This window comes from Numida meleagris, chromosome Z (assembly GCF_002078875.1).
Source record: "Numida meleagris isolate 19003 breed g44 Domestic line chromosome Z, NumMel1.0, whole genome shotgun sequence".
NCBI classification, from domain to species: domain Eukaryota; kingdom Metazoa; phylum Chordata; class Aves; order Galliformes; family Numididae; genus Numida; species Numida meleagris.
The window spans coordinates 17132572-17159579 of NC_034438.1; the positions used below are offsets into that span (position 1 = coordinate 17132572).

A 27008-nucleotide genomic window follows, 5' to 3' on the forward strand; every position below is an offset into this window, starting at 1 on the left:
ATAGACCTTGAGATAACTCCATGACAAAAAAACAGTATGACACAATGAGTAAGTAGTGATGCCAAAAGAGAAATACATCAGAAAACACATCAGTTCTGGGGCTGCTGTGACATAACATATAGTTTAGCTTAACATTTTAAAATAAACATGGTCAGAAAAATTCACAGTCTGCTCTTCAACTATCTACTAGCTTGAGGTTTGTGGCTTCAGTCAGTAATGAAGGTAGTGAGCTGCATGGAAATTCATGTAGCACTTCAAAAAGGGAAGATCTTTTGCAGCTCTGTAGAAAGAATAGAAGACCATTCCTTGTAAGGGTTTTTGAAGAGGACAGAGTGCCCTTAATGTTTCTTTTTCTTCCCCAGAAATACATAACAACATCTACACACAACTGATCATTCACCAAATTTAGCAGGCCCATCTCAGTGCCTATTTTCCATGTAGTTCAAGTGCTATAAAATACTCCACAGAGAAATGTTGCTGACAAATAACTATAACTGAACAAGCATATAGAGGAGCAACAGTGCATCTATACACAAATTCCAGAGTTCTTATGTATTTTTGCTCAAAGAGTCAGAGAAAGGCAAGATACACACTGGGATGAAATAGCCAGCTGAGAGTAGGTTAAAGGTATTAAGATTCTTCCTGTGTAAGTTATCGCTACACAGATAAAAAAATAAAGCGCAATTAACCCACATTAAAAATTACAAATGTATTTCTCACTTATACTGTGTTTTAGTCTGGTATTCACCTTTCCACCACTTTTTAAAAGGTGGAATCTGTTATACTGTGCTCTACAGTGCAACATATGAGCAGGTCTCACCACACCTGAATCAAAACTGCTGAAGTACACCCAGCCTCTTGCATGGAAAGCCGAATACTGCTGTTTCTGATGGAATCATCTTGTCACTACCAGAATCTTTTCAAGAGCAATTTCTTCGAGGCCTGAATCAGTGCCCATTGAAAGGAAAGGAAAGGATTCCTATTGATGGCAGTAGGCCCAAATAAGCCAGAGGTCTAGGCTGCCTTTGCCAGGAAATTTTGTTTTGATGACTTTTAAAGCTTCGCTTTTGTACTTCACTTTCTTATGGAGCTTACTTTTCAGTTATTTTTTTCCAGACCTTTCATACTCTGGATAAAATGGAGTCGATGTGGTTCAGTCCCTGATTCAGCACAGATCACTTTATCAGATTAATTCTTAGAGACTTGAGTCAGGGTGCTCTGAGAAGCATACACAATGTTAACACATTCTGCTGTCCAATAGCCTGGTTTTTTCAGTATGAACACATGGGATGAAGGTAAAAGCTAAAGAAAACAGTGTAATGCCCTCACAATAAAACCACAGAAGCCAGGCTTTTAACAAGTTTACCCTGTGGCTTAAGTTTTCTTGCAGTTTGGCTTAGGAGATAAGTATTGACATTTCAGTGCAGATAGGGATCACGGAAGATTTCACTGTGGAAGGAACTAGGATGGTCTCATAAGCTCCCAGGGAAGGTGTGAGAGCCTGTGGTTATGTAAGTGCTCCTTTGATGCCACTAAATGGAAATTTATTACCCAGATGCAAATCAGGTGAACAAACCTGTCTGAAAGGGGCTCATTAGGGCACCTGAGTTGCCTACAAAATAAGACAGGAAAGGAATGAAAAACAATGTACACTGTAGGCAAGAGTTTATTTCTGGAGATCTAACCCATCACCGATTGCAATAGCTATGATGAGGTAACTGCCTACCTGCAGAAAAGTAATACTTATCTGTGGCATACACAAGTACACTCAGCGTAAAGACTATGTTCTGCTGTCTTTAATTAACTTGCTTTCTTTTTCTGGAGTATATAGTTTCAGGCCAGACTTCAGATATTTAAATAAAAATAAAAAATAAACATCAACCTCTCAGAATAGCAAATTTTGTTACACTTTCAATATAGCTAATATTTCAGAGAAGCAATTACAGCTACCTGGATCAGAGGTTACCCCTCAGCTTCTCACTCCTTTTGTATGTGTCATATCAAGGGCAGAGAAGATAACATTTAAACCTGAAACAACACTGAAAATCTAGTTAGGCAGTTGGTGAAACCACAAAGACATGATTTCAAGGGCTCAATAAATCTAGTTTCAAGAAGATGACAGCACTTAGGCAAGCTTAAATGGCTCATGGTAACTTGAGCAGAGGCAGGATGTGATCTTTTTGCCCTTTGTTCATCTGGCTGCACCCATAAGTATCTGTACTTCTGTAACACAGGAGGAGTTTAGTTATGCAAATTCTCCCACTCAAACTGAAAGACTAAAGCTGGTAAAGAGTCTTGCACTCCACTAGGAGAAGAAATGCCACGTGAACACAACCTTCTACAAATGCACGACGCCAGCACAAAGAAGCAGCAGGAATAATCCTCAAAGCCCCAGCAACCTGTACCCAACCTGTACCAGCCCAGAATGCTTGAAATCTTCACAGGAGGGTGAGGAGATCTCCCTGAAGTGGCTTATGTTAACTTGATACCAGGTATCTGGGCTCCTTACTACACACCTTGTATGAAGACAACCAGATATTCAACGAAGAGAGAAATAAAAAAATAAGTTTCAGTGCAAAGCATTCTCCTCTCTGCCCCCGTATTTGGCCTGTAATTTGAGTCCCTTGTGGTAATTTTGTAATGCAGTCCCATTTTGCTCTAAGACATGAAACCAGCTGGGCAGCTGGGACAATGTCTCTGTTTGGCATGGCATTTAGTATCTAGCCTGGAACTCAAATGTGTAGGCATTTCTTTGCCCCTCGTATTGCAGCTGAATGACTCTGCTGTGTTGATTTGAAATGACCTGACTAATCTCAACTTCCTCTAACAGTTTAATGAAATGTCAGAAGTGAACAAGGTCCATGGAATTGAAAAAACACCATTCAAACAATGATGAAAAGAAACACATGGACAGCAGTTTTTAAACAGTCTTTGGACTACTGGAAATAATTCAGTGAGCTTTAGCCAAGCTGCAACATAAACATACTAAGAAGGGATTGCAAAACGTTTTATATAAAGCTGCATTTTTCATCTGGACTGTTTAATCCACTTCAGGATTACAAAAATGAGATGTATGGGAAAAGCCACTATTAGGTTAATTCAAAAAAAGTAAAAGACCCTCTATGCCCCCCTCATATCTGTTGGTGTTTGGCAACACAAACCACAAAGCAACAGTTATGTAGCTCTGGTTCCACCATCTGAAATTACAGGAGTGAGAGGCAAGAGGATCTGGCAAACTGAGTCCTGCTCCTTTCCAAGAAAAGCTTAATGGTGTTCTCAGCTGCAGAAGAAATGAAATATGCTGATCATAGCTCCAGCCTCACAGAATACCAACTAAGAGGGAAAAGCTTGCATCGTACTCCCAGTGAGCCATGGTACAATCAACTAAAACAAACTCTTTGATGCTTTGAATGTCATTAATATCTTATTTCCTATTATGAAGTAAAACGTCCCGAAAAGCAAAAATATGCTCTCTAGAGGTCACCAGATCTCCCACTTTCCCGTGCTACAGCAGGACGTTGCCATCATAGCAGTAATCTGAAAGTACACAGGAATTCCTGCCACTTTTGAGAATGCAGACTCTACCTCAAAGATTAGATCATCATACACTCTCCAGGAGTCTCTCCTTCCTGCAGCAGATCCATTCATTCAGTTATACTCCCTCTGCCTCTCAGCACTGCTGTGCAATGCTAGGTTTGAGGGGCATTTGCGAATGAGGGTCACAAAGGAATTTCCAAACTTTAGGGCTGACAGCACGCTCTTGCATGTTAACAATTGCCAGTACTCAAAGCTAAGAGATACCAAGCGTGAGCAATGACAGAAAACTTACCACCACTGCAACCTTTGCACTCTCAAGAGGATGCTCTATGAAGAAGGTGACATGATCACTTAATTAAAAGCTAACTCTTGTGCAGAAACCTAGAAGGCAGAGAAGAGAGCAATCCAGAAGCCAAATGGGCAAACCATAAAGCCAATAAGACTTTCGGTATTGCAATCAAATGCCATTATCCTGGAATATTTTTCATCATGTGAAGCCTGAACATTTGAACTTTTTTTTTTTTTTTTAAACAAAAATGTTACGTAAAATGCTTTCCCTAAATTCCTTTCTAAAGGATGCAACATTTGAATCCTGACTGCTCATTTTTGCTGCAAAAATCACTTGAACTACAGGATTTAATATATTAACTGGCATCCAGGCATGTATTAATACAGACAGAACTGGAAAAAATGGACTTGCAGAAGCAGATACAGCTGTGATTGACTGGCCAAAGTGAGACAAAAGTGAAAGTTAGTAAGTAAAGGAGAGATTTTGAAAGCTGCTAGAAAAGGAAGGATCTGGACCAGACAACACTAAGTAAGTGGAACAGATAATGCTAGGCCATTACAGAGAAGGCTTGTAGAAGCTTGGATATAGAGAAGGTAATTTGCTCTCTCATCATGGGAGAAGACAGACTTAAAGCCCTGTCATCTGCCCTTGCCCTTGGAAAGTAAAACCATTTCTTTTTAACATGAGTCTTCCACTGAGACATGAATCCCTTGGTCAGGGTCTTCAGACCACATGCAATCACCCAGCCTCCGCTGCACAGACATGTCCACAACTGTTCTTGGAGCTTTATGGGAATTTCTCTGGCTACTGGTGGCTTTGGCAATGCCTAAAGCTCATGCTGGGTTAATTTCTTATATTGCTTCAGATCTGGATTTGAGCTTGATGATATCAGCCACGTGATCACAGTTGCTTGAGCCTCATGCAACGAAAACTTCAGTTTGTGTCACAGAGTTAACAGATTAATATGGAAGGCTGGATTTTCAGAGTGCAGTGAAGTAGGGATGCTGCCAAACACAAAGCCTGGTAGTGTTTTGAAGATAACTTTAAACTTTTAATGCCTGGCGCTTGCCAGAGCTGACAGATGGCCTTTCACTTTTCAACCTATCCCAGCAAACTCAAACGTAAAGATAGAATTCATTGTTTCCATCCAAATTTATTCTTCTATGGAAAGACAAAAAACAACATTTCACAATGCACCATCAAGTCAATATATTATTTTTTTTCTGCTCTGTTAAATCACACGATGCTTCGCTGCAACAGTAAACATAAGGAATTGGAATTAGCTGGCCATCACTGCAGGTCACATGGGCAAGGAGGATGAAGTCTGCTGTTTTTTGTGCCTGCATGAAAAGAGACATCGCAATCTATCTCTTCTTTTTTCTTCTTAGGTGACTAAACTTGCTGTTACATTTAAAAAAATTACTTTTAAACTTATGATGTGGTTGCTGTCAAAGGAAAAAAAAAAGATCAAAACTTCATTCTGCTTACTGGATGTAAGCTGATTCTGACACTTGTGAATATCCCAGCTGCATGTAAAATGAAAAATATATATACTTTTCATAGTAAAATGCATTTCAGGTGATGATAGCCTAATGAATTACTTCCTATCACTTTAATACTTATCATCTTATAATTAAACTTGGAGGTGTTAAAGTGCCTCAAGGACCTCTGGGCAATCCAGATCTAAAACGGGCTTTCAGGAAGGTACAGATAATTTCCCTCTACATTTTAACCAAATTAGATGATTGCATATTGAGCGCTTGAAAAAGACACAAACAGAAGACACAATTAAGACGTATCAACATGAACTCTGTCTTACTTGGGAATTTCTGCTGAACTACTAGATCATAATGGAAATCAGTTTTGCTGACATCAAATTTACTATTAGCCTCAACAGCAAGAATTCAACTCATGCAATCAAATCCATATGGAACATGGAAGAATATAATCAAATGAAGCAGCTGCAGTCATCCAGGTTTGTACCAAGTTTAAGCACTGTATCTAAAATAAATAAGCACCTGCGTTTCATGTGAATCAGGCCAATGATGCCTGAGATTCTACATTTTTTTTTTACTTTCATTTTGGTGTTCGAGTTCTCTTCTATACCAAGTAACTTTGGAGGTTTAGCAACATTAAAGTTGAGGAACTGTAAACGTGCAAAATTAGTCAGAAGGAAGGACAGGTTTGCTGGGTAGGAAAAAAAAAATATAGAGTTTAATTTGTGAAACAGACTAGTGAGAACATTGAGGGAACACACCACCACATTACACACAGTGATGACTGCCTAGACATTCAAGTAAGAAGCTTAACTGAAATTTTATGGAAGAGGTCAGACTCAGTTCCTGCAGAGCAAATGTGCAAGCCAGTGCTAATGGTGCCAGCAGCATCAGAGGTACTCACTGTGAGGCAATGAAAAGGGGGGACTGATAAGTCATAGACAATAGGGAAATCGTGTATTAGACAATAAGAATACACAAGCAAGATGACCAGGATGGTGTAAATAATTCCAATACAGAACAGATGGTGGGTGCACTCTTCACAACTTTGATTTAAAGGCACAAAAAGCTCCAACAGACAAAAAGAAGAGAATCTGAAATAATGATGTGTATTTCACACAAATCAAAGGACACTTATGGAAGACAGAGTTTAAGAGTCTATGTTAGACAAATGGATCTGCATAATCACTACAAAAATTCATGTTATTCCCTAGATTATCTAGGTTACGATTTTCATTGTCTTTCTGATAAAAATAGGAACTCTTATTCTACAGTGTAATTCTCTTCCCCAACTCAACCCTTCCTTCACAAACATTGCATCACTCTCCAATCTTTTTCCTTTTTTACTTATGGAGTTTAGCATTGCTTACACTTCTAATTATTCCACATTTGTTGACTCTTTTAATACACTGAAACTCTGTACAAAGAGAAGTTTTTACTCCCTCTCCTGCCACTAATTTTCACCAACCTAATAAACACATACTTTCAGTCAGGACTCAGACTCTCAGGTAAAGGAAGGTGTGTACATACACATGTACACTCTCTTGGTTGGTAAACAAGATGTTAAAAACAAAACAAAATCAACAGTAATAACAACAACAAAACCCCACCACCCTTCCCAGATTCTTCCAGTTTCTTTTAAGAATCACCTAAAACAGGAATTACTTCCTTTAGTGCACAACTTGGAAGTATGCTAGCTTCGCCTGTAATGTCTCTGTTCAGGACTGAAACATCTAGAATGTCACTGAAGAGCACAGTGAGAGATCACTAGATTAAGACCCTCTGAAGGAGTAAGAAACAAGCCTGCAAAGCATACTGCATCCACAGAACCACATAACAACTCCTGACAAGACAACTTCACTTAGTTAAAAGAGTTGATGTGAGGTCAAGCCTGGAATTCTGATTTTGAGTCTTGTTCTATTTTTTTTTAATCCTCCTGACATTTTTCATTTTAAGATCACAAACAGCTTGTGTACATATTGGTTCTGAGTAAAACACTGGGATATGAGTTTATTGTTTCTTGTAGTTGGAATTTTTTACAGGAAGAATGTTGCCAAAACAATTTAATAGCATATTCAAAATTAAGAGCTCATTTTGACCCAAATGACTATAAACGAACCTTTCTTAAAAAAAAAAAAAAAAGGAAGAAAATAATTTATTCATTTTCCAAACAAAACAGTAAAACAATTACAACAGAAGAACATTTCAAACAGCTAGTGCTACAATATTGTAAAAGCATGTTTAGATTAAAGGTAAGAACAGTCCTCTTAGAGGAAAGAGGAGTTCTACAACTTAAAGTTGAAAGCAGAGTGTTTTGAGAAGTGAGCTGTAAAAAATTAAAATATTTAAGCTTCATTAACCCTTGATGTACATTCAGCAACAGCAGAACTACCCCACTGATATGTGAACTACTTCACTTATCTCAAAATTGTGTTTTTAGTGGAACAAAACAGGTTTCCTTTCAAGTGCCTGAAAGACATGTTTTGAATTCATTTCAAAGGTGCAGATTTTCTCAAGAAGATTGCATTATCATGTGTGATAATGTTGCTCAAGGCTGTGGCCAAATGTCACAGTACCACTTGTGACAGCCACACGGAGAAGGGGGTTTTCATAATAGGAATTGTGCAATCAGATTAGCCAGTCCAAGGAGGATTATAAAGATGTGAATGATCAATGCTGGCCACGTCAGCTGCCCAGCACGACGAAGGGAGATCAAGTAGATGAGCGACGGATACACAAACACAAAGGCCAGACCACACGTTGCTCCAGAGTATCTGAAGAAAGGAGGGAGAGAAGTGGAGAAGAAGAAGGAAAGAAAAAAAAGGGGAAACAGAAAAAAAAAAACAACAACTTAGTGTTAACTTTTATTTCTTCTTGTCATTTTTTTTTCCACTCAAACTAGTGAACAATCTGACCAAACAATGGCTATCTGCAGCCACTAAACATTGATTTCTGTCCAATGTTTTCCTGCACTGGCATTAAATGATGTGTCTCTCAATCCCCTGACTCTGTACCTGCACTCTGACATGCCTCTGATGTTTCAGTCACATTCTCACATGATTCTAGAGATGGACTCACTATGGATGTTTTTACTTTGGGGAAATTCATCGACACACAACATAAAAATACCAACAGTGCATAATTTGTTAAGCATCTTTTACTTACAGAACTGCAAATCTCATTGACTCCCACCCATCTGAGAATGCGTTTTAAAGCATGAGTGTGGAAATGCTCTTGAGTCTGCAACTTTTATTTTAAATAACTTAATGAGATTCAAAAAACCTATTCTCCAGACCCAAAAAGATCAAAATGCCCTTCTGGAAACACAACCAACCACAGCAACCGGAATATTTAACTTTTTCTAACCATTCTCTTGCTTATCAAACCTTTTTCATTATTTTCCCCTGCTGTGAATGTCCACCTGCTAAGCTATAGTGCAGCCAAATGTAAATTATTAACTAGCAACATATTTTATTTCAAAGATTTGATCATGCTTTCTACACAGCAGAAATACTGCTACATAAAATAAACCTGCGTAACAAAACTTGTAAATGTATGTTAGATTGTGTATAGAAAATTTATCAGATGGAAATGCACTGTTCCAAATCCTTAATTGCCACACACAGTGAATGCATCAGCAGAAGATCAGTTTGCAAACAGAGATGTGTATTATATAATATTTATTTTCAGTTAATAAATAAAATGTCTCTATCACTGGAATCAGAACATTTTCACTAAAATGAGAATTAAAAACAAAAGAAAAGGAAACGGAAAAAAGGACATCTCAAAGATCAGCTTTTGAGCAAAAGTTAGTTATTTTGCTATACTAATCAACCTGAGACTGTCATTCCAGCTTTATAATTGCAAATTACTATATTTTTAAACATCTCCCTCTCCTGGCTGCTGGAGGAAACATGCAAACTAGGAATGAATGACAGTGATTACGTATATAGAATCACAGAATGGTTTGCATTGGAAAAGACCTTAAATCCACCAAGTTCTAGACCCCCTCCACAGGCAGGCTTCCCCTCACCAGCTCAGGCTGCCCAGGGCCCCATCCAGCCTGGCCCTGAGCACCTGCAGGGATGGGGCACCCATGGCTTCTCTGGGCAGCCTGTGCCAGTGCTCACCACTGTATGAGTACAGGATTTCCTCCGGATATCTAACCTGAATTTCCCCTCTTTTAGTTTAAAGCTATTCTCTCTTGTCCTGTCACTATTAGATCATGTAAAAAGCTGGTCTCTCTCTTGTTTACCAGCTCCCTTTAGGTACCGGAAGGTAACAATGAGGTCTCCCTAGAGCCTTCTCTTCTCCAGACTGAACAAGCCCAGCTCTCTCAGCCTTTCTTCATAAGAGAATTACAGAAATCCCATGTGTTTAACAGAGTAAACTTAAGATGTAATCTAGAAGTGCAATTTTTATGTTACTTTTCCCTTTTGAGTCACTTGCATTCTTTGACTTTTATCATGGACTTTCAAATTAGCTTCAAACGTTCTTAACATAAAAACTGAGAGAAATCACACAATAAGCAAGGAACTTTTATGCTGACATAGTATTCCTTGATGTGGATAGTTACATGGCAACCAGGTATAGCTCGAATGAAACTTGGGGAATCATCCCAGTCACCAGAGATATAAAGGAACAATTACAGATAGCTGCTTGTCTGAACTCCTAAAGAGCAGATGCAGATCACTTACACTTCTAAAATTGCTCTGTACTACTTACAAAAGCCTAAGTCCACAAAATATGAAGTTACAATTACTTATGCTCTTATAGTTCTTTTTCAAAATTGAGACATAAACACATTAACACGATAGACAAGCTTAATGTGCAAAGCAATGCTTACCTTATGATACCTCCGATATTCGGATAAAATCTTGCCATTGCTACTCCAGCTCCTACAATTGCTACGTTCAGAACAAGCACATGGAAAACACTACAGGGAAGTGAGAAAAAAGGTATTAAAATTGACACTGTATTTATTACAGAATACCATCACCTTTAATTTAAACTAATATTTAACAGGTACATGGATGATATTTTAATTAGCATGACTCACTCAATTAATTCCACAGTAAACATAACATTTACTGAAAATTCTGAACACCAAACTAAATATCTAGTGTTTTGATTTGAAATATTCTTAAGGAGTAAGAATGTGTAATCTGGCAATTCTTCTGAAAACATCGTATGTGGTACTCAGCATTCAAGTATTACTGATGGATATTCAAATACTGAAGAAACCCACAAGAAAGAATTAGCTTGTTCAGAGAAAGACCTGGATTGCTCTGACTGCACTACAGAAACCAAAAGGAGAGATATATCACTGAAAGGAAAACATTACACAGAATACTATGAAAAGCAAACAATCAAGCACCTTAATACATGACCTCTAATGTATTTTGATACGGAACAAACCTTTGAGATGTTGGATGTAATTTAATATCAGACATGCATACTGCTTATACTGGATTTTTTTAAGTTGATTTTGTTTTTACAAATAATTTCCTGTTGCTTTCCTTTTTGCAGTAAGGATGAAAAAACTGGAGGTTTTCTGTTCTCCACAAGCAGCTTTTAATGCATGAGACTAACAGTGCAGGCATTATGCACACAGCTCACACTCAGGAGAGTATCACTTTTCTTTAGAGAATATAAAATGTTGGCATATTTCAACATAACGTAAAGTCAGGAAATATAAGAAAAAACACTGGGATATTTTGGTCACACAGCTGTTCCTATGAAGGGAAAGAAGAATTTGCACACAGGAAGCATAGACACAGTTTTTGTTGATTTCAGAATGGTTTGATTTCTTAAAATAATCAAAACCTGTAAGCTGACACTAATTGTTTTAACTGCAGAAAGTATTTGTGCTACGTAGAAAGTCACTGAAGGACAATCTTTTCAAGTGGGTTACAGCTGAAATGGTAAAAGTCACCACCTTCATGGCTGAAAGACTGGCTGCCAGCTTCCAGGTTTGGAATAAAGATTGGAGCAGCAAGGAGACTCATTCAAATGCAAGGGAACGCTGGTAATTCACATGCAAAGACATAATTGAAGATATGCACTATTTCTAGGATTTGCTCTTAAAAAAAGATCTAAAAAAGACAAACAACATCCTTAATTCTGTGCATGGCATTCTAGCAGTGGTGCATGAAGAGGTACACTTCAGACATTGAAGACAGCAGTGAGAACACAGCAGCTGTCATTTTAAGAGAAACACTGTCCCATATAAACCTGGTAAAACCCCAAGGATCACATCAACTCCCATGAGTCATAGTATGAATAGAAGAAGGACCAAACATCCACTGCTTCTCTTAATATTCCTTAAAAAAATCTAATTAACTACAAAGTTCACAAAATTTTTTGTTAACGTTTTCTTTCTCTCACCCTGCACACATGGCAGATTACAGGTCTCACTGTGAGATAACACAAATGAAGCCAAAAGTTTAGGAACACAAAAAAATGGTGGCAATTCTTTCACTCCCCTTTTGCTGAGATAAATTTTCAGCAAGCAAGATTAAATAGAGTGCAGGCCTCACAATTCAGAAATGTTTTTCGAGTTTGGATTGGTACAGAATATTTTTTGCAGAAAAACTGAAAAAAGTTTGGAATATTTCATTTTGACATGCTTTAGAACAGAAATGATTTTGTAGTTCAAAGTTGTTGCTTTTTTAAAAGTTTATTCAAGCTTTTTACAACTTCAAAAGCAAATGCATGTTTGTGTGGGTCCATGCGTGCGCATGTGTGCTGTGAAACGAAGTATTATTCCAGTTTTTCATCTGGGGAAAAATGTCAGGGCAAGGAAGGATGTGTTTTTATTCAAGTGAAAACAATTGTCTGAAACTGCTGCAACTTCCAAAACAATGCAGTGCTTGCAGAGGACTGTTCTGCAGTTTTTGCTGTCACAGCAACCTCAAGGAAAGTAATGAAACCAAAAAGCTTGAAAAGGATTTTAATCCATTCACTTCAAGGGAAAAGGTGACACCATTCCTCCCTGGAACATCTCTGCACCTCTTTCTACCATTTCAATAACAGCTCAGATTAGATCACGTTCCCAGTTCTCCAATACATTGGATTATGTATTTAAATCGTAACAAAACACTCCCTCCACACCTGTATGTTTGTGTTTTTTAACTATACAGATACTCACGGGTTATCTCACCTTTAAGAAAGGAAGAAGGTACATTCTTAAATGCTGACAAAGCAACTGGTATTTTGAAAATGATCCTTCTGAACAAGTAAGGATCTGACATCTACAGCTACCAGTAGCTGCATTATTTCAGGCAGTACATTTTTTAATAAGATTCCAAGTTTTATGGAGGTGCACACCTGAAAGGACAGGCATTCTCCATAGCCAGTTATGTTTTAATAGGTTCTAAGTGGCTCAGTCTTAGTCTGTAGCTTGTGGTACACTCAATGGCCACCACACATTGCACAAGGCAATCAGAAAAGCAGTAATTTTTGGCGGTATAACCACATCACTTCTGGTTTTTTAGAACTATAGGGATAAAAGCATTCAGTAGATACATTGCATTAAGTCCTCTCCTGGGGAAGTGGTGGCTATGGTTAACCTTGTGAATAATGGTGGCAATATATATTTCACTAACTTCAGCATCCTTAAAGTAAGAATCACACCAAAAAGTGTAAAGACAAACCCTGTGGCAGGTAATATTAAAGAAACTAAAGACGAAACTGGTTAAAAATCCTGACACGTCAGAAGCAAAGAAATTAGAAGTGCTGCACTGAGTGTGGAGTCACAACACGAACGCAAACATTTAAATAATAAAGAAAGCAAGAAAGCAAGGAAAGAAATCAAAACAAAGATAACTTAAGTAAAAATTTTTGAAAGGTTACTGAATCTAAAACTGCATTTTCTTCCTGGAAGTCTCATTCAAGTGACACCAGTCAAAAGACTATGAACTACTGCAGTTCAGATGAAGAGCAGATCGCTAAACGTGCATGCAAACAGCAGAAATGTACTTCACTGCATCAGAAGACACACATCTGTTGGAGAACTGGCAGGTCTGCTGGGCTGCCATGGAGTGAAGGGAGGACCATCTTTAAGGAAAGCCACGGCATTTCTGTCCATCAGTTTATTTAACCTCTCAGAGCAAGAAAGATTTTAAAAAGAAACCCTAAAAACTGATGACTGTATAAAGTATTTTATGCACGGCGTATAATTAATCAAGGGAATTCTCTGTCACAACTATCACCGTAACCACAAGCCAACAGTAAAACTAAAAAAAATTAGCTTTCTATACATGTGAGAAGATCCAGAATCACATCACAGGCAGTAGATAAACTACATGCCTCTGGCCATAAGTCACTCATTAAACGATGCCATTGTAAATATATCTCACTATAGAAAGTAATTTCCCAAAACACAGCATTTTGGCATTCTTTTACAACACAAGGGAAAGAAGAAAGATTTCCCTGGATTTTGTCCCAGTATGTCACTTTCTATGTTGTGGTCTGTACACTAATGTATGTTTTGCTCAATAAAAAATGAAATTAGGATGTGTTCTGTTGTCACTAAATCTTTTGTGGGAAGCACAGGAAGGCTCAAGGCTTTGTGATGGTGCCTGTCATAAGATCACTGTGTCCAGCATGTCCACCTAAGTGTTTAAGACACGCTGTGGCACAGGTGTCTGAAACTGGTCAACAAGGAGAATCCTTGACTTTTGAGTCAACTCGTCTTTAAGCTCTCCAAAGATAAGGATGATTCTTTTTCAAAAGGTAGAATTCAGATCAGTCGGGCTCTCAGAAAACAGCACCATGGGCTTACTGTTGGAGGACACCTACCTGTGCGATCTATTGTAGGGAACTCAATGACCTCTTGAGGTCCCTTCCAACCCCTGCAACTCTGTGATTTTGTGACACATGATGCTATTTATTTCCCCCTATGCTTCAGAAAAGCAAGCTGTCAGTGCTCAGTCGATCTTGTGGGAAACCCGGAAGAATCAAAAGGTACCTATCTTGGACCTAAGCTTTGAAGTTTGGAGAGGATGAGTTTCTTTGTCATGTAAACCACAGATTAGTAGCATACACCCACGGCTAAGCACAGTAAAGCTTTAGTAGAAAAAAAAAAAGTAGAACTGCAAGACACCTAAAAACTGTGGGATGGAGACATGGGGGTTAGTCTTCAGACAAGAAAAGCAACTCTAAAGCTGAGTGAAAGATTCCTCATTATAATCTAGTCATAATTCATGGCCTACCAATAAAAGCTAGGACACAAAAAGGATGCTGCTTCTGGTAGAAATTAGATTAGACCAATTGTCAGAACTAAAAACTACAAAACAGTAAACTAATACTTTGATGCTTCATCATAAACAGTGACAGACAAATAGTAAAGAAAAAAGGAATTAAAGCAAAGAATCAAATTGATCTGAGCAATAAAACCACTGCTGGGAAATAAAAATTATTTTGCAGCCCTGTAGCAAGTGTGCAATCAAGCTAGTCAGTCAACAGCCAGACTTAGATGCAGCCATCCAGAGTTCAAGTGTTCCAGCTAATAACTTAACAGTTTTCCCCTAAGTCCATCCATAGCAGCAGCACATATTCACATCTACAATTAGTTCTATCAAGAATTTTGGACTTTAAAATCAGGGAACTTCAGATGTGAAATCTGCAGCACAACCATATGCAGTAACCCTGATGTCAAACAATAATAATAGTAATAGGCTTTGTATTTTGTGGGATATTTTTTGAGAAAAAATGGACAATTACAGACAAAGGAAATTGATTACATTCTGTCAGCTGAAAAGGAAATTTAATATAGGAAGGATGCAACTATGGAAATACATCTAATTTAGCATATTGAATCACAGAGGAGTTAAATGAGGCTATGAGGCCAACACAAACCTTCAAACGCACCACCAATATGAATTTAGCACACTGGCAGATGTGTTGTATATACATGTGGATGGATATACCATCAGGGAACATCTCTAAACTATATTTCCACAGCCTGAAAATAAATACAGGAAAAGGTAGACAAAAAATCACATAGACAAATAGAATCAGTCACAAAACCCTAAGATTTTCGTGCTTTTAATTTTTATAAAATCCTTCTAGATAAATGGCACAGAACCTCATCTGCTCTGGTCTTTTTCTCCTGCTTCATCCTTCTGATTCCTTACAAACAAACTTTCACCACTCGAGTGACTGGGAATATTCTCCGTACACACCTAAGAGCTAAAGTTTGTCTTTTGCAGATCAGTCTTCTTTTTTGCCTGGAAACTGCTAGCCACTGACATTGAAAATTTTGATAAAAGATATATATACTACATATAACTTATAATTTTCCTATGGAAAAGCATACAACTTAGTATTTCCAGCTAAGTTCTTCAGGGTGGATCAGCAGGATTTACAGTTAGATATCTGTTTAACATCAGTAAGAGCTACCATCTCTACCTTTTCAAAATGTGTCCCCACAAATGAGCTCTCCCATACCTCTTTGTAAATACAGTTCCATCAGCATAACAGAACAGCAGGGAGGATCACAGGAATATGAAAACATCTACCAAGTCCTTCTGGAAGCAATAACATGGAATTCTAGCAAAAACAGAAAAGAATTCTTCTCTGAAAGAGTGGTCAGGAGCTGGAACAGGCTGCACAGGGATGTATTTGAGTCATCATCCCTGGAGGTGTTCAAGAAACATTCAGATATTGTACTGAGGGATATGGTTTAGTGGGGAAATACTGGTGGTAGGTGGATGGTTGGACTGGATGATCTTGGAAGGTCTTTTTCAGCCTTGGTGATTCTGTGATTCAAAGGGCCTACAAAAGCTCTAGAATGAACATAGTTGAATTTCATTTGTTAGGTGATGATAGATAGAGCATTACATTCACAGGCTCTCACAACATCTGGACCATAGCTGTAATTTTTCCAGAGTAGCTGGTGGTAGAAAAACCTAGAATAGTGAAATCCTTCCTAGAAAGGTAATACAAGAACAGTGCTACTAAAGGATAAGCTTAGGTTGCTGGTGAAAACCAGTCCTCAAGAAGTATTTCACAAGCAGGCCATAGGTCTTTTACTATCCTCCTAGAAAGAGTTTCTGTGCTCACTACCATTCTTCAGTTAGTCCACAATGCACAGTAAAACAAAGCTATAAATAAACAGAAGCTGGAGCCCGTATACCAGTTTAGTGACATTTGAGCTACGTGTGAGATATGTGGAATACCAAAGAGAGACACAAACAGTCAGAATGTACTATCTCATCTCCATAGATGAACAAGAAAATAAGTGGCTTCCTAGAACTGATTTCTGACTTCACAGAAATGTTCAATACCTCCCCCTATAAGGACCCTTTAAAAAAAAAAAAAAAAGAGAGAGATTGAGACTGAAGCTACCCACAGGACATCCGGGAGACAAGAGCAAAGAATTTGCATTATCACATTCATCATGCCACAAAGGCTTAAAAGCAGCAAGCTTGAGCTAACGTAAGCAAAGACTTGTATGAATATTTTAAGAGAGGCCAGGAGGGAAACGAAAACCATTCAGGGAGCGACCTGGGAGAAGAGATGGGAAGAAGCAGATTTACGTAATACAGAGCATACGGCTGTTTCCCAGTGGCCACGAAATCCATGTTTAGCACTTAAATCAATGGCCTTGTTTCCAATAGTAGCTTGCAGCAGTTCCTAAAAATCTCCTCTGCTTTGAATTGAGTACAATTTAGCATCAAAAAAAGCAGGCATTTATTTCACATCCTAATTTAGACATCCACTTTCTAGACCTTTTCATTCCTATTTTAGGACACAGAAGAAACCTGAAAATTTTAACAATGTCTTCCCAGACCTGTATGCTACTGCAGATGCCACAGAGGAAATACAGATTGCTTACTGTGATGTTTTTTCCTTCCCTCCATCAACAGTAATTCACAACATAAAATAAGAAACTCAGAGATAAATACCAACTTCTCAGCTGTGACAAATTCAGACAATACTCCAAATATAAATGTCCTAGGTTTTAAATAAAACAACAAGAGCAACAACAAAACAACAACAAACAAACAAACCCAAAATTGAGTTCTGGATCAGCTCTTCCCTGGCATTCAGGCAGGGTACAAATACAAGGGCGCGGTTCATCTCTGAAATTAGCATTTGAAAAGCTATTTTTATAAGCATAACAGCAGTCAAGATAACATGGCTAACCACTCGGTTAGCTATTAGCTCTGTTTGAAAACAGATGGATGATTACTAGCTATGCACAATCAAAATGCACACTGCACCCTGAAAGGTTAACATGCAGAGTGCATGCCCTTCAAAACCTAAAGAACACTTGGTGAAATTTTTCTGAACTGAAAAAAATTTTTCCTGCACTTCTTTTTTACAAAATGAAAAGCTGAAACAAAAGACAGGGCTCCCTCCCATTCTGCTCTGCCAAGCTGTGGCAGTCCTGGTCTGCAGGCTGGAGTTTTCTTTGCATGCCTATTCAACCTCTGCCTCTGCAAACATCTTGAAATTAGCTTTTGAAATGTACTAATGCACCAAAGGAAACTCCTGAAAGCTCAGCCAACTTTCTGACTACATACAAAAGGCCAGATAAGCACAGTGTGCCAAGCTCTTGTCAAAGAATAGTCTTCTTACCTTGGGTAAGCATTTCCAAAAACCTGTCTCAAAAGCTGAACCCGTGCCAGATAGCCCAACAGTGGGTATACAGTAATCATCTGGAACAGCAGAAATATTCTTGCAATAAAAGACATGATGTCGTTGCTGGGAAAGTTATCTAGAAAATTCTAAACAGAGGCAAAATGTTACACTTACCAATGGTGTCTTGATTACATTTATGTGCTGGTTTTTAATAGCTGTGCTCAAGAAAGAAGATGGCAAAAGCCAAGCAACTTTAAATGCTAGATTAACCCCATAAATATACCTACAAAATACTCTTTCTCCCTTTTGAAATTGTTATGTAACCAAGTACCACTTATTTTTTTAATATTAAAGAGATGATGTCAGTTTCAATGTTAACAATAAAAAATTATTTTCTAATCTCAACATTCAAAAATAATGAAGTCTATGCAGCAGCTGACTTCTTAGACAAACAAATTAATGTGCTCTTATTACCTCTCATATCATATCTAAAGAGTGAAGAAAAAAGGTATTTATTTAGTAAAATTGGATCATAATCATAAACAAAAAGACATTGGAAACACCTGAAAACCCGAGTAGTATAAGACTTAGATTACATGGAAATATGTAAGTGGCTTTATAATATTATAGGATATCTAGGACATTATGGGATATCTAGGATAACTACCGAAAATAAACTATAAGAAAAACAGTTGTCATCCATTATCTACGGATTTTATCCCATTACATTACCACGAATGTTTAAAAAAGAAAAAACATTTCCTGGTTAAGCACTAGTGACAGTTCTAAATAACCTACAGTCATAGGAAGCCTTTAAAAGCTGCTTTATTGCTACCTACTATGCAGGTGACGTGGATCACTTTGCATAAAATGCATCACCAGTTTACAATTCCTATCTTTGAAGTAGACAAGGGTGTGAGCATCAGCCTTGCCTATAGGCAGAGAAGAGTTTTATAGCCTTTACAGCAGTGCTATGTGTTTCTGTTATCTGAAGAACTTTGTTGGCAAGGCCCACCACAGTGCTAGACTGCGTACCTACCCATAGCAAGGACTCATGTGTGAATATGCTTGCATTTCTTTTTATGTTTTGTGGTTGGGTTTGTTTTTGTAGAGTACTTGAAACTAGCCCCAGGGACCAGGATTTGTCACTGCACACACACAATTAAATGTAAACATGATCCTTTTCAGAAATAAATACGCTAAAAATTCAAGTCTGCACTGCTTCTTTTGGTCTTTTCTTCATTTTCACAGAGGATTTATTTAATGTTTGTTTTTAGAGAACTACCGGCAACCAGACATGAATGCTAATGAGATAACAAAAGCATTACTCATCTGCTTGTGGTAGTGCCAATGAAGCATCAGACAACTGACCAGAGTGAAGAACAGATGTGTCTGCCAGGGTGAATCATGAAGCAAGCAGCAGAAGCAGTTGTTTTTTTAATACTTAATTAAAGGTCAAGGATGAATATGTAGTGCAGTAAAACATCTTACCTGCTCAATACATTCTTTGGATAGTGGTGGTGAAGGAAAAGATGCAAAAATTATCACTCCAACATACAGATATGTTAATCCCACCAGGAAGTAAGCAATGGAGAGGTCTCTCACCTGAGGAAAAATAAAGCCTTATTTTGGCCAGCACTGTCACACCAAAGCAGGCCAAAGAAAGAACTCAGTAGATTTCTATTGCATTTGCTACTGTTGCTTTTGTATTTTATATTTTTATTATTATTTTTTTTTTACATCTTTTACTATTTTTACTATCACTTACTACTGCTTGAATGGAGACTTCAAATCTGGTGCTGGATCAGACCAGAAAGTGCAAGATAACTCAAACTGGAGACTGACAAGTATTACACATTTATCCAGATATGCAAAGTATACAAGAAAAAGATATTCCAATATAAGTAGCATGCTGTTACTGGATGTACAAACCATGAGTTGTTAAAACATACAAACTGAAAACACCCCTTTCTTACATTCACCTGTTGCTATTAGAGCCTTAGGGCACAGAGATCGTTGTCAAAGACAAAGCCCATAAATGCCCTTGCTGGGATTAAAATTTTACAGTTAAAGATATTGGCATACCCAGCTGCAAATATAATGGAAGGTGATACACTCCAAAATAGAAAGAAATATATTGGATATCTGTATGAATACTGTGATAATGGAAGACAGAGCTGATACATAATTAATTAAAAATAAAAATACAACCACAACAAAGCAAAAGCATGGTTAGGCATAGAGGTATATATGTTCTTTAGTTTATTATTGTATGATATGATGCTTCTTTAAATTTGCCTATCTGCTTTATTACTGAATTTCTACAAATGCTCCAGATAAATGCACTAAATAATAGTTAAAGAATTTCAGGAGACAGTGCTAAAGCTAAGGAGATAAATCCATATTGAAGTGTATTACATATGTTCACTTCTGAAAATGTTGTCATTATTTCTGGTTTATCTAATAAGACACAAAATGTATTCAAAGTCTGTTAGCAACATTTAGTACTGGAATACGAGCAGCAAATCTTCTCAATACTTTATGAAATTGCAGAATTCACATACACAGTATGATGACTTAACAGCAGTGTACCTAGAGTTTTGTCTTTATCAACTCCTTTTTTTAGAAATAAAGACAGACATTTTTATTTTTTTAGTAATTAATGAATTATATTCTGTATAAATGTACGCTACGCTACAAGACTGTCATTACCTTATAGCAAACCATTTGTTCAGCTGCTGCTAATAATCAGCTTCTTAGAGGATTATCACTAATGTTTCAATATATGGCCCTATTTTCCTATGACTGAGAAGCAAATCTTATTAACTCAGGCACAGCACCAAATTATTAGGGCCATATGGCTTGCAGATCAGGATTTTATGGCATCCTGCCAGCTCACAGAGCACAGGTAAAGCTCATGCGCATCTCTGCAAGGAAATGCTTCTCCAAGTGTTTCTTCACACTACTTCCTTAACAAAAGAAGTGTATCTTACACCTTTGTGGCATCCTCCGAAGGCAGGCAGTGTCCAGTGAAAATACACACATGGTAGATTACAAGTTTCAAGAAAAGTTCAGAAGAAAACCAGTTCTCATCTCATTTTGCCAGATCAGTGCCTCTTTTTGTCATCACTTCACACAAAGCCAATGATCTTTCTGATCAGACAACACAGCACTGGTAATGCATACCCCATGGTATGCAAAAGGGTCCTTGTACCCCTGACAGCTGCAAGCTCTGTTGCTGGTCAGATATATACAGCTGGAAGATGCTTGTGTAGCCTCTTCTGTCCTCATGCTTGTTGCTGAGTAAGGACTACAAACTTCAGCAGAGGTTAAGGAATACAATTCTATTTAAATTATTCCCAGAATTTCTTCATGCTGACGGAGGAAAGCGTACAGGCTTTTTGATACCAACTAAATCTGTAATAGCACTAGTGCCGATCATAACTCATTTTTAAAATACTAAACACAATCCTCCAGATTTCTTACAGCTATCTGTGAGTAACTTCCATTAACTGTGAGAGTCAGACACGTTCACAGTTAGGTGGCTTTGCAGACAGATATGGACTCTCATCTCTGGAAGACAGTACTTGGACAATTTTTCAAAATGCACTGAAGACCTTCTAAAGGCACATTATCTGACAGAATTTGTTTAAAGTTGCTTTAAATTTGCTATTTTAAGTGTATTCCCCATTCATAAAGATAGCACAGTAACTATCAGTTGCTATTTGTATTTGGCTTACATACAATCTCTATAAACAAATGTCAAATTATTTTTGCTGTGACAAGTACTTGCAGTTGTGAGGGAATGTGATCTGAAAACAAATCCACGCAAATTAATTCCTTTGGACTACACTTGATTAAGGCTCACTAGCATGTGTGCTATTACCTGTGATTATATTAACTAGTCCATGCTCCCAGAGTTTCTAAAGAGTGCTTGATTTAATAATAACTAAAACTAAACGTCGTGATAATTTTTATAACGTACTTTCATAGCACATGACACAATATAGCCTTGACTTCAGGTGCTGTCACAACACAAACAGTATTCAGATTTTGATGTCTGTAAGCAAAGAAAACTAACAGTGGCAATCAAAAACCAAACTTTATCTTTCTTCAAAGACATCAACTGCATTGCAAATATCTGCTTCTGAGTAAGGAAAAAGCCACTTGGAGGGTTATCTTTGTACAAGCATGTGTGTGCTTGTGACAGGAACACCTTTTGATTACTATTGAGGATACCTGAGTTCACTCTCTAAAGACCTTGACTATAAATACTGTTTAGACAGCATAATTACAGATAAAACTAAAGGACACATGGGGAGAGTTAAAAGGATTATTTTTAGATAACAGAACAATAATCGCATTTGTCTATTTTAAATTTAATACTAAGATGGTGATAGCTCTTTTTCCACTCAGGTGAGAGCTGCCTAAACATAAATACAGCAGTCCTTGCATCTAGAGTTTATAATCTAAAAATCAAATGTAGAACAGATGGTTGAAAGAAAGAAGTATATGGGGGATCAGAGAGGAGGGGAAGTATCACAGATAACAGGCAGGTCACAGTCCGTAGGATTGACTGCTTGCCACCTGCCAAGCCCTTCTTGAGTATATCTGAAATAACAAGCAGCTGCAGAAGTGGAAACTGGGCAATACTTCAGCTACAGTTATTGCTGACTAGGAGTTTTTCTGGTCAAGATACACAGAATGATGTGTTAAAAGGGACTCTGAAGTTACAGAAAACTGGGAGCCTAAGGCTAGCAGCAGTCACAGAAGAGACACAGAAACTGGCTTCCTAAAAGAAGGACCAGTCTGATAGGTCAGGTGAAGCTAACTTAAGGAGAGCTCTGATAGCACAAGACATTATATTGCAAGCCATGGACGAATACCCAAGCACAGGCTGGGTGCAGCGCAGTGAAGGCTCCGTGGCTCCAGATGTATTTCCTCTGTGATGATGAAAAGAGCAGGCAACTTTCAGGCCTTGTTTTCCCTGTCACAGGACCTGGGGAAAGCAGCTTATTTTTTCTTACGTACTATAGTGAAAGCTAGTTTGCAGTCAGTTTTAAGATAGAGAATCCTGTATCGTTGTGTAGTAATTACTACTGTATTAGAAATAGTAGCTTTTTACCGCACATTTCAGATTGGTCACTTCTCAAAAGGCAGGTGCTGCTTCTGTAATACCTCAGCTAGACTCTGATCCATAGCTTAAAAACAGACTTTACCTGTTCAAGTGATAACATATAACAGGATGACTAAAGCACTTCACTAAGATCCACAATGCTGTGCATAATCTTGGCTGGAAAGAGAAACTGATGGTAGAGTATTATCAATGGAAGCTCACTCTGTTCTTGAGGAATAAACAATGACCCAATACTGCAGAAAATATGCAGAACCCTCAGCTCTGTGCTTTCCACAGATACTGTCCGGACAAAAAGCACTCCCCTGTTCCCTGCCTTTCTCCAGGTTTGTCTGCAAACAGTTGTTAGGAGATAGCTCTTGCACGCAGAGCACATCCCCTATTCGTACCTGCAGCTGTGTACCCACAGCACTGTATGGGAATAGCAGCTGGAGGAATCCCCCTCCCATGTGTGTTTTAAACTTTGGGGAGTGATACATCCCTTTGACTAGAATGGAAACTGCTACTGTATTGAATTTGACTCTGTAAAAGGCACGTTGTTGTTTTTCTTACTCTTTTTCCACCTCTCCAAAGTAGTTCTTATGACTTGTCAAGTTCTGTGCCTTTTCACAGAATGGTCATGGAGGTGACATTAATAGCTTGATCCATTCATTAAGCAGCAGTCTCCATTTGATCCCTGTGAGATACTGACATAAGCGAGCATCTTGTTGATACAAATATGTAGGAAGAAGTTAATCTCTATCTGTGACCTATCACAGAAGTTGAGATCCATATACACACGTAAACTTTCAACTTAGTCCAACAGATCAGTGAAATAATCATAAAACAGCTCTTCAGCAACATCAATACTTCATTAATATTTGCAAAGCACTTTTCAGACCTAGGTGAAAAGCTTCTGTAAGGTTACAAACAGAAATAAACAGGCAAAGAAATCCCTAGCCAAATGCAACTCCTAGAAGAACAATGCAGAGATTTGGCTTCCTATTACAAACCTTTCATGCTATAAGAAAAGGTGTTTTTTCCGATCAGTTTATACACACTTACGCAGTGCAAGAATATTGTTGAGGACTGATTATTGCTGAGATGCACACTGACCTCAAAATCCAACTTAACTCCTAGGGAGGTTGTTCAGAAAAACTGATTCAAAAGCAGCCAGCAGTTTCTTCCTCCTTAGCACAGGAAAAGCAAGCTGAAGAATATTCCAGGTGCTGCTCTTCACAGCTCTAATTGCTTCTTCCAATATAAATGGAAGAGGTAAAGCCCCAGGAAGAGTCTTAATGCAGCAAGGAGGCAGCAGACCTTCTCTGCATACAAAGCTAACTGCAGAAATTACAGTACCTTCAGAATGTGAAATCCACAGCTAAGAAAAAATGTAATATTGCCCTCTTGTGTACTGTAACATTTTCTTGCAAGTCATTGAGAACAATTTACTTATTTTCTTTCTCCAGAGCATTGCTAACCTACACTTTAGTTGACAGACTACTTTCAGAAATGCCTGCAAAATACAAGAAGTCTTCCTAAAGGATTCACGACTCCTTTTCTGAGAGACATCACTATCTTGGCTCGCAGGGACAAAAAACATCATGTCATCTCAATGCATTGGTACATAACCTGCACTTCACTTGACTAATCAAATCAGATGTACTAGTTTTTGATGCATCTAATGCTTTAAAATATTTTAATGATATTGTAGCTAACTTTCCAGCCAAAATTGTAATGAAACTGGACAGGAATCCCAGAATGTGAGAAAAAAAAAATCAAATAAATGTACTCTGAAACTCTAACACCGCACCATGATTACTCATTTTTTAAGGCTGGAAGACATAAAGAAAGAGGGCAGTTTCATGTGGATGAGCAATACATAACAAAAGTTAAAAGACCAGCTCAAAAGCTAGGTATCACAGAAGTTCCCAATCCAGACTTCAGCTCTGAGGATTTCCTAAACAGGGTCAAGTTTCTCTACAAACCTGAACTTCAGTTGTGACACAAATCTACTGAAGCAACTCTCAGAAGAGACATTATCTAGAACCCAACATTATTTTTCAGGACTCCACTAGAATCAGTTCTGTGCTTGAGATTCTCCTCTTTTTTGTTTTAAATGCCATGACTTTTTCTACAGCAACCTTGCCAGTTTTTCTGCCTCCTCTGTGTAATTCGGCCACTTAATGCCAGACTGATCACAAATAAGTCTGGGATGTTCCTCAAGATTTTCATTTGAATAAATTTGTCATTTGTCTGTTACTCATTGGTAGCCATTATGTATAACCGGTTTCTTATCAGATCACAAAACCAATTTACATATTCTGAAGCTATTACAGTCTCTGGATTAATTTCAAGAGAAACAGACAGGAAAAAAATAAATGTTGAATAGTAATCTAGTTACAAATCAGCAAAGCCTTTTGGAATTACTTACGTTGTTTTCTTGATTCTTGTTATTTTGAAGAAGAGTGATGACACAATTGTGGATGAAGAAGGCAAGTGTTAGAACCCCTGTGAGCTGCGGGAACAGAACTCTAAATTCTAAAGGAGGGGAGAAAAAATGTTAGTAATTTGCTTCAGTGAAACAAACTGTCAATATGCAGATAACATATCCTGTGGTGGAGTCTACTGGCAAAAACAAGAATGATCATATTGAAAAGGGACAACTGTCCTTGACGATAGCCAACACAAATATTTAATTAGGAAGTACAAAATGTATGAAGATGGTGGTTACTATGTTACACACTCTCCAGGAAAGTTATTTGCATGACCCCAGCCACTAAAGATTATCAGGTTAATCCAGGACTTAAACATACAAGCTTTTCTGCTTCTCAACAATGTAATCGCAGAGCATTTTTGAGGCAGGAATTTGTTCCACTGCAGCTGTAAATGTTCTGGTCCCCAACAATGGAAACAAGAGGAAAGCTATTATATGCTCTGTGAGCTTCCTTTGTTTTTTGAAATGACGAAGATTAGCAATTTGGTTATACTTCTAGAAGAAAACTGCCATATGCAGGTGTTAAAGACATGCTGCTTCAAAACCAGGGTACGGGCCCCTTCCCTAACCCTTTGCAGCATCTATGGTGCCTTTTTTTTTTTTCCTCTTTAGTCTCCATGGAAACAGCACTGTATTGTTTCTTTGAATACTTGAAGGATTATGTTAATTATGTTGGATACTTGAAGGGTCTGTTCAGCCTAGAAAAGAAAAAACTGAGAGGGGATCTGATCAATAAGCGTAGGAAGTAATTAGACAAGGCCAGGCTCTTTTCAGTGCTGTATAGCGATAGGACGAGGGGTCCCAGACAGTCAAAAACTGGAACACAGAAAGTTCCACACAAATAGGTGGAAGAAGTTCTACAGTAAGGGTGACAGAGCTCTGGAACAGGTTGTCCAGAGAGATTGTGGAGTCTCCTTCTTCGGAGATATTCAAGATTCATCTGGATGCCTACCTGTGCAACCTACTGTAGGAAAACAGCTTTAGCAGAGGGGCTAGACTAAATGATTTCTAGAGGCCCCTTCCAACCCTTGCAATTCTGTGATTATGTCCACAATACTTTTCCTGGAAGTGCTGCAACTGATCTAAGAATCTACCAATGCCATAACATGCTTAAAGCACAATATTTGTTGATATTATATAAGGATATGTGTATGCTTGAGAGAGTTACAGGAATTGGAGATCCCAGAGCTAGCTCAGCTTCTGTAAAACATCCAGCAAGATAGCAAAACATTCATCAGATGCTCAAAAACACTTACAGACCACACGGAGCTCTATGCAAACATATCTAAACCGGCCTTCTCAAAAGAGCTGTGAAGTGAGCAAGTTAAAAACCACTTAAAAGCAATTAACAAAGGGCTCAACAAGGCTGACAGAATATACTTTCCATAAGGCTGGACTCACAGTATTTTCAGTACCTAACTCACATGAGGTGCTATCAACAGAATTCAGAGTGCAAGCAAGTTTTGGGTTTTCCATCCACCACTT

The 27008-nt window shown here is 38.0% G+C and overlaps 1 protein-coding gene across 6 annotated transcripts in view; it reads right to left on the reverse strand.

Annotated features, from left to right (window-relative positions):
- SLC38A9 (solute carrier family 38 member 9) overlaps window positions 6418-27008 on the reverse strand; it is a 49238-nt gene continuing 28647 nt past the window's right edge. For 5 of the 6 annotated variants that reach the window (XM_021380729.1, XM_021380725.1, XM_021380727.1 and 2 more), the window contains exons 11-15: window positions 25461-25567; window positions 19405-19518; window positions 17911-18059; window positions 10169-10258; window positions 6418-8096 (exon numbers count right to left, since the gene is read on the reverse strand). In XM_021380729.1, coding sequence (XP_021236404.1) covers window positions 7931-8096; window positions 10169-10258; window positions 17911-18059; window positions 19405-19518; window positions 25461-25567 — 626 coding nt within the window. In that variant the 3' untranslated portion in view covers window positions 6418-7930. The remainder of the gene's footprint in view (window positions 8097-10168; window positions 10259-17910; window positions 18060-19404; window positions 19519-25460; window positions 25568-27008) is intronic. The other variant, XM_021380731.1, reaches the window with a different exon arrangement.